The sequence below is a fragment of the Acomys minous genome (genome assembly GCF_964271855.1).
Source record: "Acomys minous genome assembly, chromosome: 9".
Classification (NCBI taxonomy): Eukaryota; Metazoa; Chordata; class Mammalia; order Rodentia; family Muridae; genus Acomys; species Acomys minous.
Window position 1 is genome coordinate 18,224,883 of NC_140490.1, and position 15,039 is coordinate 18,239,921.

Below are 15,039 nucleotides of genomic sequence, written 5' to 3' on the forward strand. Positions count from 1 at the left end.
AGCCTGAATTCAATCCCCAGGACCCACATATTGGGAGGACAGAACTGACTCCCCAAAGTCGTCCTCTGGTCTCCACACACAAGCGGTGGCATATGCACATACACAAATACTAAATATGTGTATGAGAAATGTGGAGGCGTCTAGAGGAATAAAGCTGAACTCAGCCTCTGGCTTCTACATGAGCACACACAGGTGAGCACACCTGGACACGTGTGCAGAGACATTCATACAACACACACACACACACACGAGAGAGAGAGAGAGAGAGAGAGAGAGAGAGAGAGAGAGAGAGAGACTTCATTTTGATTTTTGTACCACCTTAACACGAAATCCTCTTCTTCCTCACACATTTATCTATCTAATTTATTGTAACATTCTCCTGCTTAAGGATTTCCCCCGATGCTAATACTGTCTTGAGGTAGCTAAAAAGCGATAGTGGTTCAGGAAGGATTTGCTAACAAGCGCCCTGCAAACTCTTGCCCTTCAGGTGGTGGATGTGCACATAGCCCGGTGCAACCCGCTACACCTTTTGTGAAGACAGGAGGTTTACATTCCTTGAGCTGAGCTGACGCTCTGAGTCAGGGTGAGTGGATGCCACTTTGTGGCTTATAGGAAGATCTGTGGCTCCGTGGGCAGTTCAATTTGGCGTCCCATTGGCAAAGACCATTGAGTTTTCTGGTGTCTGGGGTATGGGAGAGATGGAGTGGGCAAGCCTAGGTGTGGGATGGGTATGGTGGCCTTGTGCACATATGGAGGAGTAGGAGGCCAGTCCAGCAGGTCTGGCCTTGGGCACTGGGACTGCCTCTGACTGTATGAAAGCCTTTGGGTGAAAATTTACTGAGTGGGTGAGTTTTGGGCCTTCCCCGGTTCATCTGCCACAGCAGGGGAGCCAGGCCTTGCTGGCTAAAGAAAAGGAAAGGGAGGGAAGGCCAGGAGGCATTGAGTTGGAGGTATCTACAGTTCCCTGCCCTCAACCCTTGATTCCCAAGGGGTGCTACTGTCACCTGTGGGCCCCCTGGCATTGTCTGTCCTCTTGTGTCACCCATGATCAGTGGGCGGAGAGGCAATCTGACCGTCCACGAATCATGGTATTAGCCGGGCTGAGGCGGAGGTTGTCAACACGTGAGTGATGCTGAGTCTTTTCCTAGGAGCTCTGTGTGGGACAACTCTTGGAAGAGCATCATGGAGCCGTGTAATAAAGAAGAGCCAGGAAAGAGCTTCCAGGGCCCAGGATGCTTCCCAGCGCTGGCTCCTGAAAACCGCAACTGTAACCTGGAACGGTTACTCCAAGAATCAAGTCACTTAGGAAGAACTCCCTCGGTTCCTGACCCCAAGCCCTCACCTTTACCCTTCACAGACTCAGGGCAGCCCAGGAAGTCACCTCTGACAGGCACCGATAAGAAGTACCCCTTAATGAGGCAGCGTGGGTTCTACTCTGACATCCTCAGCCCCGGAACCTTGGACCAACTTGGGGTGAGTATGGCAGCTGTCTCTTGCCAGCCTTGATCCCTCCATGCGGGCTGCACGCACCCATCTTTCTGTCCGGTTCAGTGTCCATTCGTCGGTTCACTTAGCTACCCGACTGTTATCTGTCCACGTGGCTATCTGTCCATCTGTCTATCCCATTCCTCAGTCCATCCTATATTTTTCAATCCATCGCTAAGCCCCTCCTACGTGCCAGGCCCAGGAATGAGCACTGGAGCCTGCAAAGATAAGACATCCGCATCCCGTCCCTGATGCGGTGGCCTTCGGAAGCCCCTCAGCACCTGTTCTGGTTAAGAAGGGATGTGCTGATGATCTGAAAGTTAGAGATTTCTTTGCTGCATAAGATAGGGGCTGAAGTATGTGTCATGCAGGGAGAAGTGCAAGGACAAATTCCTGGGACCCTGAGGGAAGGCATAGCCCATGTGACGAAGTGAGTGTATCAAGGAGCGATGCTGGGACCTGGGGGAAGATGGGAAGGAAATGACTAGAGGAGAGTTCCCAGATCCCTGTAGGTCCCAAGCAGCCTTAGGAAGAACTTAGGCAGGGAAAGGCTGGAGAAGCAACAGGGATCCTCTGGTACCCAGCACAGCAGCAGGGCCATATTGGCCCTTGGGAAAGGAAATACGCCTAAAGGCAACTCCTGACTTTGCTTGGCCCTTGGACATAAGTTGAAGTGTTCTCTAGAAGGAAGAAAGCTATGTTGGATTCAAATGGGGCAGTTAGGGGTATCCTAGGAGGCCTCAGTCAGTCATCCCCCATGGCGTTTGAACAGTGTATAAGAGCTCACCCCTATTCTCTTGGGGTGCTCTTTGGTGGGCTGTTGGACCCAGCCTTAAAGTCATCCCTGGGTCCTAACTGGCTATGGAATATTTGTACACACTTAGGGTTGTGGGCTTTATTTCAGAACGTGTGCTGTGGCCCCAGCATGTCCCAGAATTTGATCCGTCAAGCTGACCTCGACAAGTTCACCCCAAAAGGTCAGTGCCAGGAGGGCTGGGTGGGTAGTGCTAATGAGGGTTCAGACTGCCGCAGGCCTCTTCCTGGCAGAAAGCCTGTTTCCTCAAGGGTGAGATGACGTTAGTGAATTATGATCTTTGCAAAGCCCCAGTTCCCAGGAGTGCTTTGTCACGACCCTCGGCAGAGCTGTGTAAGGACCTCAGCTCTCTCTACTGGGCTGGGCTCAGCAGGGCTTGGGTTTTCTTCTCCCCGTGAAGATGGGCTGTGGGGAAGCCAAGGTCATGTCTGAGCTACACCTGAACCAGAGCCTGGCCTAGATAGATGCCCGAGAGATGTTTGTGAAAGGAGAGGGGACTGTCGGAGGGCGACATGGTAAGTCTCAGAGCATGCCTAGGGGCAGGCCTTAGCATAGTGCAGACTATAAGAAGGAAGCCCGCCTTATTGTTCTTCTCCTTCAACAGACAATATACCCTGTCCATCAGACCCAGGTACCCCATGGTCCCAGGCGTCTATCCTATGTCAACCCCAAGGAAGGCCTGATTCCATCCTAACACTGCTCAAAATATCCATGTCAACCCCCGAGTCCATGAAACCCTAGAATGGCACAGAAAACGTTACAACCATGGGCGTTTGTGTGTGCCTGCAAGGGTCTAGCTTACCCTCAGCAATCTCACAAGTACCCAAGACTCGAGAAATGGCCATGTAGCAGGGGCCCCAGCCTGCAGAGGATGCGAACGGTGCTCCTGCCATCCATGTCAGGGGTGGGCCATGGGGAAGGCCAGTGCTTCAGCTGCCCACCCTCAGAAGGGAGAACATCTCAACGGGCCGCAGGATGGTGCCAATCAGAGGCCTCAGCAGGCTCTGATAGAAATCTATTCAGTAACCCGTGGCCTCTAGAAAAACCTCAGATACCAGCCCAGGCTTCTGTGGGACTCCAGAGGATACCCCTAAACTTAGCTCATGCAGTTTAACTTGTTTTTACTCCAGATAGGAGGTGGGGTACCAGGAGGGGCATCACCAGAGTCACACAGAACATAAGGCAAAGTAGTAGCCCATGGCATTCCATATTCTTACACCCCCTTTCTTTACCCATACGGTCTCGGCTCACCTGGCACGTTCCCCTGAGCACCTTGTATTACAGGATGCCCCTGTCCTGGACAGCCGGGATGGTAGGTCAGCCTATCTATGAGTCTCTTCTCAGGGTCTCCCTGCCCTAGAATTAAAATGGACACCTGTCTGCCATTGTCTAATATGGGCGACAACCATTAGGTGACATACGGGTCCCATGGAGACCACTCGCTCCTACAGTAACCAGGATGCCTCACACCTGGAAACCAAGCCCAAAGAACATATGGGATTCAGACACCAGCATGGAACACACCATGGATGTTTGGGGTTGAGTAATATGGAGGGGTCCTGTCCATCTGTGATCCTCACTAGTATTGCGACTCGAGCATTGACCCCTGGTGTTAGAATACCTAGTATCCAGAGCAGGACTGAGCAACCATGTTGGCCTTGGACTAACATAACAGTCCATGGTTTCTTATTTCTGTGCCAAGCCACAGGCAGGCCTAAGTGTCCCACACCCCAGGAAATACCTACCTGGTTCCTGTCTAAGGATATGCCATATGCTCAGGGTAGAGTTGTTGGTCCTGGCCTGGACCCTCAGCTCCTGATTTTTTCCTCTACCCACAGTGGAATCATTCAAGGTTCCTGAGGACTTTCAGGAGCTTGTGGAACAGCAGCGCATAGGCACTACCACGCAGCTGCTCACCCAGACTGACTTCCCGATCCAGGCCTATGAGCCCAAGGTGCAGGTCCCGTTCTATGTGCTGCCTGGCCAGTGCCCTCGCAAGACTGAGATTGAGAGGTGCGCTGGGAGGGCTGGAGAGGGAATCCTGTCCCAGGGATTCTGCCAGGCTCGAGGGGTGGGGGGCTGCAGACCTTGAGGTGACAAGCTCATAGCAAAGCATGCATCAATGTTCAAACAACTCTTTTAATAGGAACACATGGCTTTCCTCACTGTGGGATTGGGAAGGTAGCAATTAAGTCAGTGAAGTGGGGCTGCCAGGGCAGGACAGGGTAGAAGAGGCAGTTGGGGTCCTGAGACCTTACTGACATCCCTGAAGCTTCCTCATGAGCTGTCACCCCACCATGACTCTCCCTGTGCTCTGCCAGGAGGAAACGGCTATACTTGAGCCTGGACATTGAGCAACTATTGGCCAACAAGGGCATTGACTCCAACAAGCTCATGCCCAGACACCCAGACCTGCAGCATCCACAGACCATCGAACAGGGCCATGACCCACTCTTCCCCATATATCTCCCACTGAAGGTAAGCCACACTGCCACGCACTACGAATAGATGGCAGTCCAGAACCCCAGCTGAAGCTCAAGGCATCACACCCCAGTGGGGACCCCCACTTCAGTTACAGGCATTCATTTGTCACACGGTGAGATAATCAGAGCCCACCCCGGGTGTTCCGAGCATCCTGGGTTGACGCAGGACTTGTCCTCAAACCAATAGGTTATCAATTCCCTAGAATCCTGGACGCCCTATGTGCCTGTTCCCTACCCTGACCCTGGCCACAGGCATCTATAAGCAGCCAGATTGAAATGTGCAGTGGTGTATGGACCCCCTGACTAGAGCCCTCCTGAGGGTGGGAGCTTATGAAATGGGGAGAGTAAGGATGTAGGAGAGATGTGGTACCACTCCCTCAAGGTACAAACAGGGAAGCTGAATGTGGGGAGGAGAAAGAGGGAGGAGCATAGCCAGGCCCCAGCTCTTGCTACTCGCTCCTCCCTTCCTCTGTGGCCCTGTGTATCTCTTGCCTGGAGTCCCTGTGGGAAGCGGAGCTGAATCAAGTTGCCTGTTGATAGCGCTGAGTCTCTTGTTGTTGCTGATCAGCATGATTTCTCAGGAAATCCCAGAGCCACCAGGCCTCTTGGACCTGAGCTCAGTGCTTCCCCCCAGTCATCAAGAGCACCCACATCCTCCCCTGAGACCTTGGACATCCTCAGACTGAGCCTTGGGTCAGTGGAAGCAGCAGGGGTCTCACAGATCAGTACAGCCCGCAGCTGCCTGACCTCGGGAGGCTGCAGAGGCCTCAGGCCTGCTTGGTTTTGTTTGGCTACTTGAGGAGCTGTTTCATTGGACAGTTGCCCGCTTTCTCCAAGGTGTTTGACAATGAAGAGTTTGATTGCCGGACTCCCAAAGAGTGGCTCAACATGGGCCTGGAGCCAGGGTCTCAAAACAGGAAGCCTGTCCCTGGAAAAGCCCTTCTTCCTACTGACGATATCCTAGGGCACGGTGAGCAGGACTACCCTGGGGTGGGAGAGCTGCCTTGTCCCAGCAACCCCTGGCCGAGACCTTTTAGGCTCCCTTGGGATCTGGTGGCCAGGCGAATCAAAGTATCCGCTGAAATCCGCCCAGCTGTGATGCTGTCCAAGGACCTGGCTACACAAAGGCAGGAAATGCAAAGACCAAGAACAGCACTGCCAGGGGGGCTGGGAACAGAACAGCTAGGCGCTGTCACATCTCTTCAAACAGACTGTGGGAGGTTAGGGAGACGGGTAAGAGCACCTGCTGCTCAAGTATGAGGACCTGAGTTCAAATCCCTGACACCCATGTAAAAAGCAAAATGTGGTGGGCACAGCCCTCACCACAGTACTAAGGGTGTGGATAGAGAGAGATAGAATATCACAGGGGCTTGCTAGATGCCAGCCTAACCAAAATAAATACATAAATGGTGAGTGCTAGGCTCAATGAGGTATACGGTATCAAGGGACCAGGCAGAAAGCAAGAGAAGATATCTGATGTCCCTCTTTGGCATCCATTAGCATGCATACAGGGATGCTTACCTGCATGCATGTACACATGCACACACACACACACACACACACACACACCTCTCTATTGGCAATAAAGTAAACACATAAATGCTCATTGGGAATGTAAGGGCCCAGTTGCTGACCTTGCATTTCATCATCCTGAAATCACTGTCGCTTCTGCTCTCAGTGACCTCTCAGCTCTTTCTCTTGCATGGACAATACACACTTGTTCACTGGAGCATAAATGCACACTTTGTCGCATATGGTCACACTCACTGTTACACACCATCCACCTCCCTGGCATGTCGTTGCGTTCAAACACATTTCCAGCACACGTACTCATCATCTGTGCCACGGTCACACATTCACAACCACTAACACACCCTTTCCACACACACCCATCGGACACCACCCAGACTGGCGTGTCTCACCCTTGCCTGCGTCTCTTTACAGAGTGCCCACGGTTCCTCCGTCGGCCTCTAATCTGCCCCGATGGCCACAGAGGTTCCTGCCTGCTGTCAGGGACAGTGACAGGGTGCACACAGATGCCACTCTGGCCTGCGTGACCAGGTCTCGTGGAGCCTTCCTAGGAAGATTCCTAAGTATAGCGTGGAGGTTGGTAGCAGATGGGCTGAAGGCTGCGCAGAGCTGCAGGCCGGTCGGTTCCCTGTTTGGTGACGAATGGCAGTGTTGTGGAGTGAGTAGACCCAGCCACCCAGTCACCAGGTGGAAGGCAGGACTAAGTGAACAAGGTCAGGCTTAACACTTGTGCACCCTCCGGGAGGGCCATGACACTTCACTGAGCAGCCTGCAAATATGCTTCATTTAAAACATACATTAATACTGGAATCAATTTATCTGAGGTAGACAAGAAGCCCAGGGTGTTTCCTTCACTTTGGACTTAAATTACAGAAATAGTTTCAATTGACCCCAGTTCTCTAGTTCCTGGCAATGAAACCATCAGGAATGGGCTGCATTGACCTTAAATGAGCTGAATACCAGCCTCCTCCCTTCACTGGGGCCCTGGCCTTGAGCAGGGACACTAGCTAGAGCAAAGAGGGGCCCACAGGAAGCAGTTGTCAGGACCCTCTTCTTTTTTGGCGGGTAGTCTCTTGTACAGATTTTTCTGTAAGTTGAGCCACGATGAGGTTGGTGTTTTCACAAAGGAAACATCCCAGGAAGGGAAGAGCAAAGTAAGACCAGAGCAGATGACAGGTCACAGCTGCGGCCTCCTTGACCCGTCTGATGGCAGAGGCAGGGGCCATTTTCCCAGAATTCCTGCCCTTTCTTCCTTATCCCAAGCTGGAGAACCCACCAGTTTGTTTTTAGCCACTACTTGTTGAGATGTTCTCTGCTGGGCACAGTGTGTGTGTGTCTTACTTCTTCAATAACACACTTAATACTGACTGTGCATCAATTTCAATCCTAAGCCCAAGGCCCCAGCCATGCTTAATATGGGACAGCAATGGCTCCTGCCCTTGGTCATGTTGTCAGTAAACAACAGCATGACCAAGTTGGGGTGAAGGACACGAAAAGAGCAACAGGTTAGAGAGCACATGAGGCAAAGATGCCCTGTGAAGCAGAGGTGCTTCTCCAAGGAGGAGCCACGTGAGCAGGGAACGAGTCGTCAGGCAGAGGTCACGGCCAGCGCAAAGGGCCTGAGGCAGAAACAAGCCCCAGAGTCACAAGGATGGGCAGACAAGCAGCATATGAGCAGAGCAGTGCTCAGCTGGAGCCAGAAATGGTACCGTGGAGGAAGAGACACCAGTCTAGTGACCTCTGAGATCCAGTTCCAACATGAACTGCCACACTCAGAAACCCCATGTCCACTGCCGTGGCAGAGAGTACTGGGTGGGTGTCCCTCTCTATTTTAGATGACCCCAAGAGTCAGAGCCTGGACTATAGATGGTGTGAGGTTGGTGTCCTTGACTACGACAAAGAAAAGAAACTGTACTTGGTGCAGAAAACTGACGAGAGAGGCCTGGTGCGGGACGAGATGGGGATGCCCATCGTGAATGGAGGGGTCACCCCCAAAGGTACAAGCTGCGCACGATGTTCTCCGGGTGGGTCCCACCCAGCTCAAGCTTGGCCCGGCCTGTGATTATGGCCCAATCCCACCACCTCGGCTCTGAGTTCTACCTCTCTGGGGCTAATAATAAGGGTCTGTTTGACCCTGACCAATTTGAAACAGAGCACCTGGAGAAGACAAGTGGCCATTGTTGGGCCTGGTGGCGGTGAGCAGCATGGCGTTGTATTAGGAAACCAGGGCCTGACAATCAGTCATGTTTGCTCTGGAGTAAGGTGGAGGAGGGGACATGTGAAGAGCCGCCCCTGTGTATCTCTTGCCAGCACAAGGCTTTTTTTTACAGTTTACAAAGTATTTTCTTCACATGCATCCCTCTGTTACTCTTCTGAAGTGGAACGTGCAGGAACTGTCATTTTGCCCATTTCACACATTTGGCCGGGGGGTGGGGGGGGTGGGAGGGGGAGCACCCCGCACCATGATAACAATCACTTGCTCAGAGCCACCAGCTGAGGCACAGCTGCCCAGAAGCCAGTACTCCAGACCGGAACGCCTGACTGTGTGTCCCTTTCATCCTCCCACCTGACCCCCCCAGGAAGGCCACCCCTTCTGGCCTCCCAGTACTGGGTGCCGCGGATCCAGCTGCTCTTCTGTGCTGAGGATCCTCGCGTGTTCACACAGCGTGTGGTAGAGGCCAACGCTCTGCGCAAGAACACAGAGGCGCTGTTGCTGTACAACCTGTATGTGGATTGCATGCCCACCGAAGGCCGCAGGGTCATCAATGAGAAGAGCCTGAGCAAGATCAAACAGTGGGCTTTGACCACACCGCGCATGCGCAAGGGACCAAGGTATATTGGGTGCTGCAGTCTCCCCGGAGCTTTTTATGGGGTTGGTGTTGCCAGGGTACGCAGCAACCACTGACACATCTTTGTGGGGTGATGTCTTGGGGTGTCTGTTACTTTGGTAAAAACACCCTGACCAAAAGCAACTTGGGAAGGAAGGAGTTTATTTCATCTCGTACTTGCACATCGCTGGGCACAGTCAGGGCAGGAACTCAAGAAGAGCAGGAATCTGGAGGCAGGAGCTGAATCAAGTAGAAGCTCATGGAGCAGTGCTGCCTCCTGCCTTGCTCCTCATGCCTTGCTCAGCCTGATTTTTTTTTTTATATAAGCCAGGACCACCTGCCCATGGGCGGCACCAGCCCTCTGTGGGCTGGGTTCACCCACATCAATCATTAATCAAGAGAATGTCCTACAGGCTTGGCAACGGGTGGTCTGATGGAAGCATTTCTCAGTTGGTGGTCCTCCAGTTTGTATCAAGTTGGCCCAGGTGACTTGCTGGCTAAGGCCTTAGACTCCAAACAATGTCTGGTTGTCTTTGGTAGCCTCGTTGTGGAGCCTTATGGACTCATGATGTCTTGCTATGTTGAAAGGGTTGGAGTACATTGCAGCGTCTTTTTAATTTTCATGCTGAAACGTGGCCTGTGCCCTTTGCTTCCTGGCACAGCAGGAAGTCCTCAGCCTAATTTGTATTTTCCCACATACAGCCTTGAAGCTGACGTTTACGTCTTCTTTTTATTTTATGTGTATGGGTGCCTGCTTATATCTATATGGGACATGTGTGTGCCTGGTGCCTGTGGAGGCTAAAATAGGGAGTCAGAGTCCTTGTGAGCTGCTTTGTGAGTTCTGTGAACTGAACCCAGATCCTTCGGAAAAGCAGACAGTGCTCTTCACTGCTGAGCCATCTCTCCGGCCCCTGAAATAGGCTTTTTCTCCAAGAAGCCCCGACTACATTTACTCAGGAATTTAGAAGGCAGGATTTGGATATGGTCATTGTTCCTGGGAAGTGATTGCTGCAAGGTTCTTGGAGCAGACAAATCTAGGGGGAATATTTTTTCTAGATATAATTAACCTTATATATAGCACCTCTATACATCACCATATTTTCTCAATATTCATCTGTGTTTTCAAAGCATGGGCCCCTAACGATACCTTCAAATTGACTCCAACAGCACGTGGCTCGTTCTCACTTTAACATACTTGTGGCTTTCTTCACCTGAGGAAAATTGGTTTCCGCTGCTCAACACACGTTGGTTGATTTGCTCAGTTTAGAGTACACCGAAAGTAGCTTCGAATGGCTGATCCATGACACCTAGGATAAAAACACTCTATGAAATTTTAAATTTTGTTGGCTTTGTTTTTCTATTTTGAAACAGTCCTGAATGCATCATCCTGCCACAGCCACTCACTTACCTGGGTTACAGGCACGCCCCACCCCGCCCCGCCCCCCGCCCCGCCCACCCCCTCACCCTCCCCAACCCCCCCACCCCCGGGCTTCTCGGTAGGCGGTTCTGGCATTAGTGCGCTTTTTCTTGTTAGGATGAGAGAATACAGTCTAAATATTGTATTCAACGCTGATTTGGTTCTGTTCTTCCTACACCATAGGGTATATATATTTACCATTTTATGAGATACAGTTTGGTTCAAGTGTTTTAATTTAGCAATTTTTGTTAAATATTTTTTAATTATGTGCACGCGCGCGCGCGTGTGTGCACACACATGCCTCAGTGCATATAAAGATCACAAGATGACTTTTGGGAGTCCATTCTCTGCCCCCACCACGTGGTTTTGGGAATCAAATGTAAGTCATCAGGCTTGGTGACAAACACCTTGACCCCCCTGGCACTCAATTTGTTTATTTTACAAAAAACTGTATTGCACTCATAATTGATGTTCAGCCGGATATATGAGCCTCCGTCTCCCTCTCTGTGATAGTGTCCTGGAGCACCTTAGCAGCCTGGCCAGAGAGGTGACCCTGGACTATGAACGTAGCATGAACAAGATCAACTTTGACCAAATTGTCTCTTCAAAGCCAGACACGTTCTCCTACGTGACTCTTCCCAAGAAAGAGGAAGAAAAGGTACCCGACCAAGGTGAGAGCCACCGGACCCTGGCTGCCCACCGGGCTCGCTCACCCCAGCCCCAGCTCTCTTGTAGGATTGTCTGCTCAGTCATTAAGGGCCTCATAAACCTGATACTGCCCTGTGTGTCTAACTATTCCTTTGCCAGATGCCCAGGGTAATCTTGTCCGGGGAACAACAGTGTGTGTGTGTGTGTGTGTGTGTGTGTGTGTGCGTGCGTGCGTGTGTGTGTGTTTCCCAGTAATGCAAAAGCCACAAGATGAAAATGTAGCAGGAAAGCCATAGTCAAATGTAAATGTTAGGACCCTGATAGTCAGGCCTCAAAGACATATAAGCCTTGCTTCCTCCTGTAACAAGATAGAGCTGGCATTGCTACAGCTGCACGGACACGTGGAACACCAAGTCTCAGAGCAAAACCCGGAGAGTCCTTCTTGCCTTGAGTCCACTCATTCATGCTGCATACACTTCCTGGCCCCGGATTCTTGTGTGTGCTGTGCCCGGGACACTGGCAGGGCTGTGGAGAGCAAGCATTCTTGTTCCTAAATATCCCTCCTTTGGGCTCCCAGGGCAGGCTCCAGGCCAGCCTTTGGCTTTGTGCGGCACAAGTAGAAGATAGGTCGGGTGGCCACAGGTGCCAGCCAGCACTAGTGAGCCCAGAGGGAGGCTCAGAGCAGGTGACTCCCAAAGGCTACAGTAAGAATAGAAGGGTTCTGGGGATGGTGTTGACTGTTGAGGAAGGAAGCAGTGTGACCCCTCCACAAGCACTCTGTAGGTGACTCCTGACCCTCAGTGTGTCCCAGACAGCTCTGACATTGGCCCTGTCCCCTCCTCAGGGCTAGTGAGTGTCCCCAAGTACTCCTTCCGGGAGCAAAAAGAGGATTTCACTTTTGTGTCCCTGCTCACTCGGCCGGAAGTCATCACAGCTCTGAGCAAGGTGCGAGCTGAGTGCAACAAGGTGACCTCCATGTCCCTGTTCCACTCAAGTCTCTCCAAGTACAGCCGCCTGGAGGAATTTGAACAGATCCAGTCTCAGACCTTCTCCCAGGTACCCGAGCATCAGAGCATGGAGGACGGGGGCCTCGGGCCCTTAGAGCCAACAGTCACAGGCCTCAAGGCCCTGAGAAGTGGGACAAGAATGGGGCAAGGGTGGAACTCATCTTGCAGGGCAAGAAGAACCAGGGTGGGCTTCCTTTCCAGTCCCCCTGAGCCAGCCCTAGTGGCCTTAGGGTGGATCTCACATCCCAAAAGGGAGAACAGAACCGCCTTCCCATATCACAATATGAGGCCACAGCTTGAGGGCCAGGGTGTAAGGGGCGTGGCTGCAGTCTCTCTCAACTCAATTCCTGGGTTCTCCCTCTCTGCCTCTTTCTCTTCTGTGTGTCTGTCTCTTTCCCATGCTGTTCTGAGCCCCCGTGTTCCCTGCCTCTCCTCCAAGTAACCCTGGACCCCAGGTGTCACACTGAGGGTGTTGGTCCGCAGTGCTTGGCAACAACTTGCGGGTGATTTCCCTTCACAGTCTTACACATGAGTCCTGAGGTGGCCCCTCTCAAGAACCTTGGCGTATTGAGCACAGTAGCCATGGATGGTAGGGCCCTGGGGTGGCCTTTTTTTTTTTTTTTTAAATGAAATTTGTGTCCACTCCAGGTGCAGATGTTCCTCAAGGATAGCTGGGTCAGCACACTGAAGGTAGCGATGCGAGGCAGCCTCCGAGACATGAGCAAGGGCTGGTACAACCTCTATGAGACCAACTGGGAGGTGTACCTCATGTCAAAGTTACGCAAACTGATGGAGCTCATCAAGTACATGCTGCAGGACACACTGCGCTTCCTGGTGCAGGACTCGCTGGGCAGCTTCACGCAGTTCATCGGCGATGCTTGCTGCAGTGTGCTTGACTGTACAGATGACATGGCCTGGGGGGAAGACCTCATCAACAGCCCCTACAGGTGTGTCCAGGTGGGCAGAGGCCCTAGGGAATGACCTTGTCGGGGAAACCAAGGACAGGGTGCCCAGCACACCAGGCTCTTGACATCAGGGAGCGCTTAGCCATCTCCTGGTCACCTAGAAGTGACCCCTCCAGCTGTGGCTTGCATTCTGGTGGTCAGCACTTATGCAGTCACTCTGCGTTACATGGTTGATAGTACCGGGCCTTTACCATGAGCCAGATGTTGGTCTTAGTGACTCTTAGATAGAGTTCTTACTGTCAGTGGGCAGCAGGCACAGTAAGACCTTCAATAGATACTATCACTGTCGGTTTTGTGATGGACTTGTAGGGATGGGCCTTTGCCTTGGGGTCAGGGAGGAGGTGGCATCTGAGGCACGAGGACACTAGAGGCAACTGGCAGGACCAAATGGAAACAGAAGCACCAATGGTTAAAAGACCCGAGGCAGTGGAGGAAGGACAGGCTAGCAAGTGTGGCTGGAATGTGGAAGGGCAGAGAAAATGGGACAAGTCAGAGGGGCCAGTCAAGATCACCAAGAGGTTTCTGTGTATTTTTATAGTAAAGCAAAAGCTATCAGCAGGGCCCTGGCTGGGATCTCTCAGCAAGGCTTTTGATGTGCCTCGGACTTGGGAAACTGAGGATAGTGGGCTCTCGGAAGAGCATGGGGGCTCTAGCAAGTGCCTAGGTCAGACCCACCTGTCCAGTGACCTCAAAACCAAGGTAGGATGGTACTAGCTCTGTGGTTCCCCAACATCTCTGGGGCAACACTCTAAGGACGGTTCTGGCTGGCCCCACGCCTTTCTCTCTAGGAAATTGGGGGTTCCTGTAGGGAGGAGAAGGCAGTGCTATGCTTGAAGAAACTTGAGCTCACAATACCTCAAGGAGTAGGCATTCTTAATCAGCCCAGTTCTTTGCCTCCAGGCCCCGCAAGAATCCCCTGTTCAGCGTAGACTTGGTGCTGGACAACTCAGGGGTGCACTACAGCACACCCCTTGAGCAGTTTGAGATGACTCTGCTCAACCTCTTTGACAAGGGTATCCTGGCCACCCATGCTGTGCCTCAACTGGAGAAGGTGTGTACTACAGGCTGGGCAGGGCCTGGCTGCTGAGAGCCACAGGATGCTGTCACAAATGCCAGAGCAGTTCATTACCGCTGGCCTTCTACTTAGTGGACAGTAGGGGTGTCTTTGAAATTCACAAATAGCTCCTTTAATCCTCACTATAAATGTTAACATTACTGCCTATAGACGTGGAGAAAGTAAACTGGTTAAACCTAGTTTCTAAAATAGCTAAGTATCAGGACACTAGTTTGTTTTGTTTTGTTTTTTGGTTTTTTTTGAGACAAGGTCTCTCTGTGTTAACCTTGGCTGTCCTGGAGTCACTTTGTAGACCAGGCTGGCCTCGAACTCACAGCGATCCGCCTGCCTCTGCCTCCCGAGTGCTGGGATTACAGGCGTGCGCCACCATGCCCGGCCAGGACACTAGTTTGAATCGTAGACTAATTAGACTAATTTTGCCATAGCCACAAGTCCTGTATCCTACCCCATTTATCCTCTCCAGCTCTTAGGCCCTTTCTCCACCTCAAGTGCAGACCCAGGTGGACTTCCACACGCAGCTGGTATCCAGGGTCTCCACAAGTCGCCGACACCGCGCAAACATACACCCAAGCTGCACACAGCCCACTCTCCAGGCCAAGAGCCTCTCATAACTCAAGTCCCTTCCTGGATCTCCTGCTGTCAGTCAAAGCCACCAGCAGCCTGGTTGCCCCACTTATTACTGTCCTTGGCAAGTCTGAGTCAGACCAGGAAGAGAGCATATGGTCCCTCGGTCCCTCGGTCCCTCGGTGGGCCTCCCAGTAGCGTCTGCATTTGTATTAGAACACAG

General features: G+C 52.1%; 1 protein-coding gene across 3 annotated transcripts in view; it reads left to right on the forward strand.

Moving 5' to 3' along the window:
- DNAH1 (dynein axonemal heavy chain 1) overlaps positions 1 to 15,039 on the forward strand; it is a 66,145-nt gene that overhangs the window by 2,848 nt on the left and 48,258 nt on the right. For all 3 annotated transcript variants that reach the window (XM_084796843.1, XM_084796844.1, XM_084796845.1), the window contains exons 2-13: positions 488 to 583; positions 1,149 to 1,473; positions 2,390 to 2,462; positions 4,138 to 4,312; positions 4,621 to 4,777; positions 5,620 to 5,752; positions 8,148 to 8,309; positions 8,892 to 9,144; positions 11,071 to 11,228; positions 12,050 to 12,261; positions 12,861 to 13,159; positions 14,078 to 14,228. In XM_084796843.1, the coding sequence (XP_084652969.1) occupies positions 1,183 to 1,473; positions 2,390 to 2,462; positions 4,138 to 4,312; positions 4,621 to 4,777; positions 5,620 to 5,752; positions 8,148 to 8,309; positions 8,892 to 9,144; positions 11,071 to 11,228; positions 12,050 to 12,261; positions 12,861 to 13,159; positions 14,078 to 14,228 (2,064 nt within the window). In that variant the 5' untranslated portion in view covers positions 488 to 583; positions 1,149 to 1,182. The remainder of the gene's footprint in view (positions 1 to 487; positions 584 to 1,148; positions 1,474 to 2,389; positions 2,463 to 4,137; positions 4,313 to 4,620; positions 4,778 to 5,619; positions 5,753 to 8,147; positions 8,310 to 8,891; positions 9,145 to 11,070; positions 11,229 to 12,049; positions 12,262 to 12,860; positions 13,160 to 14,077; positions 14,229 to 15,039) is intronic.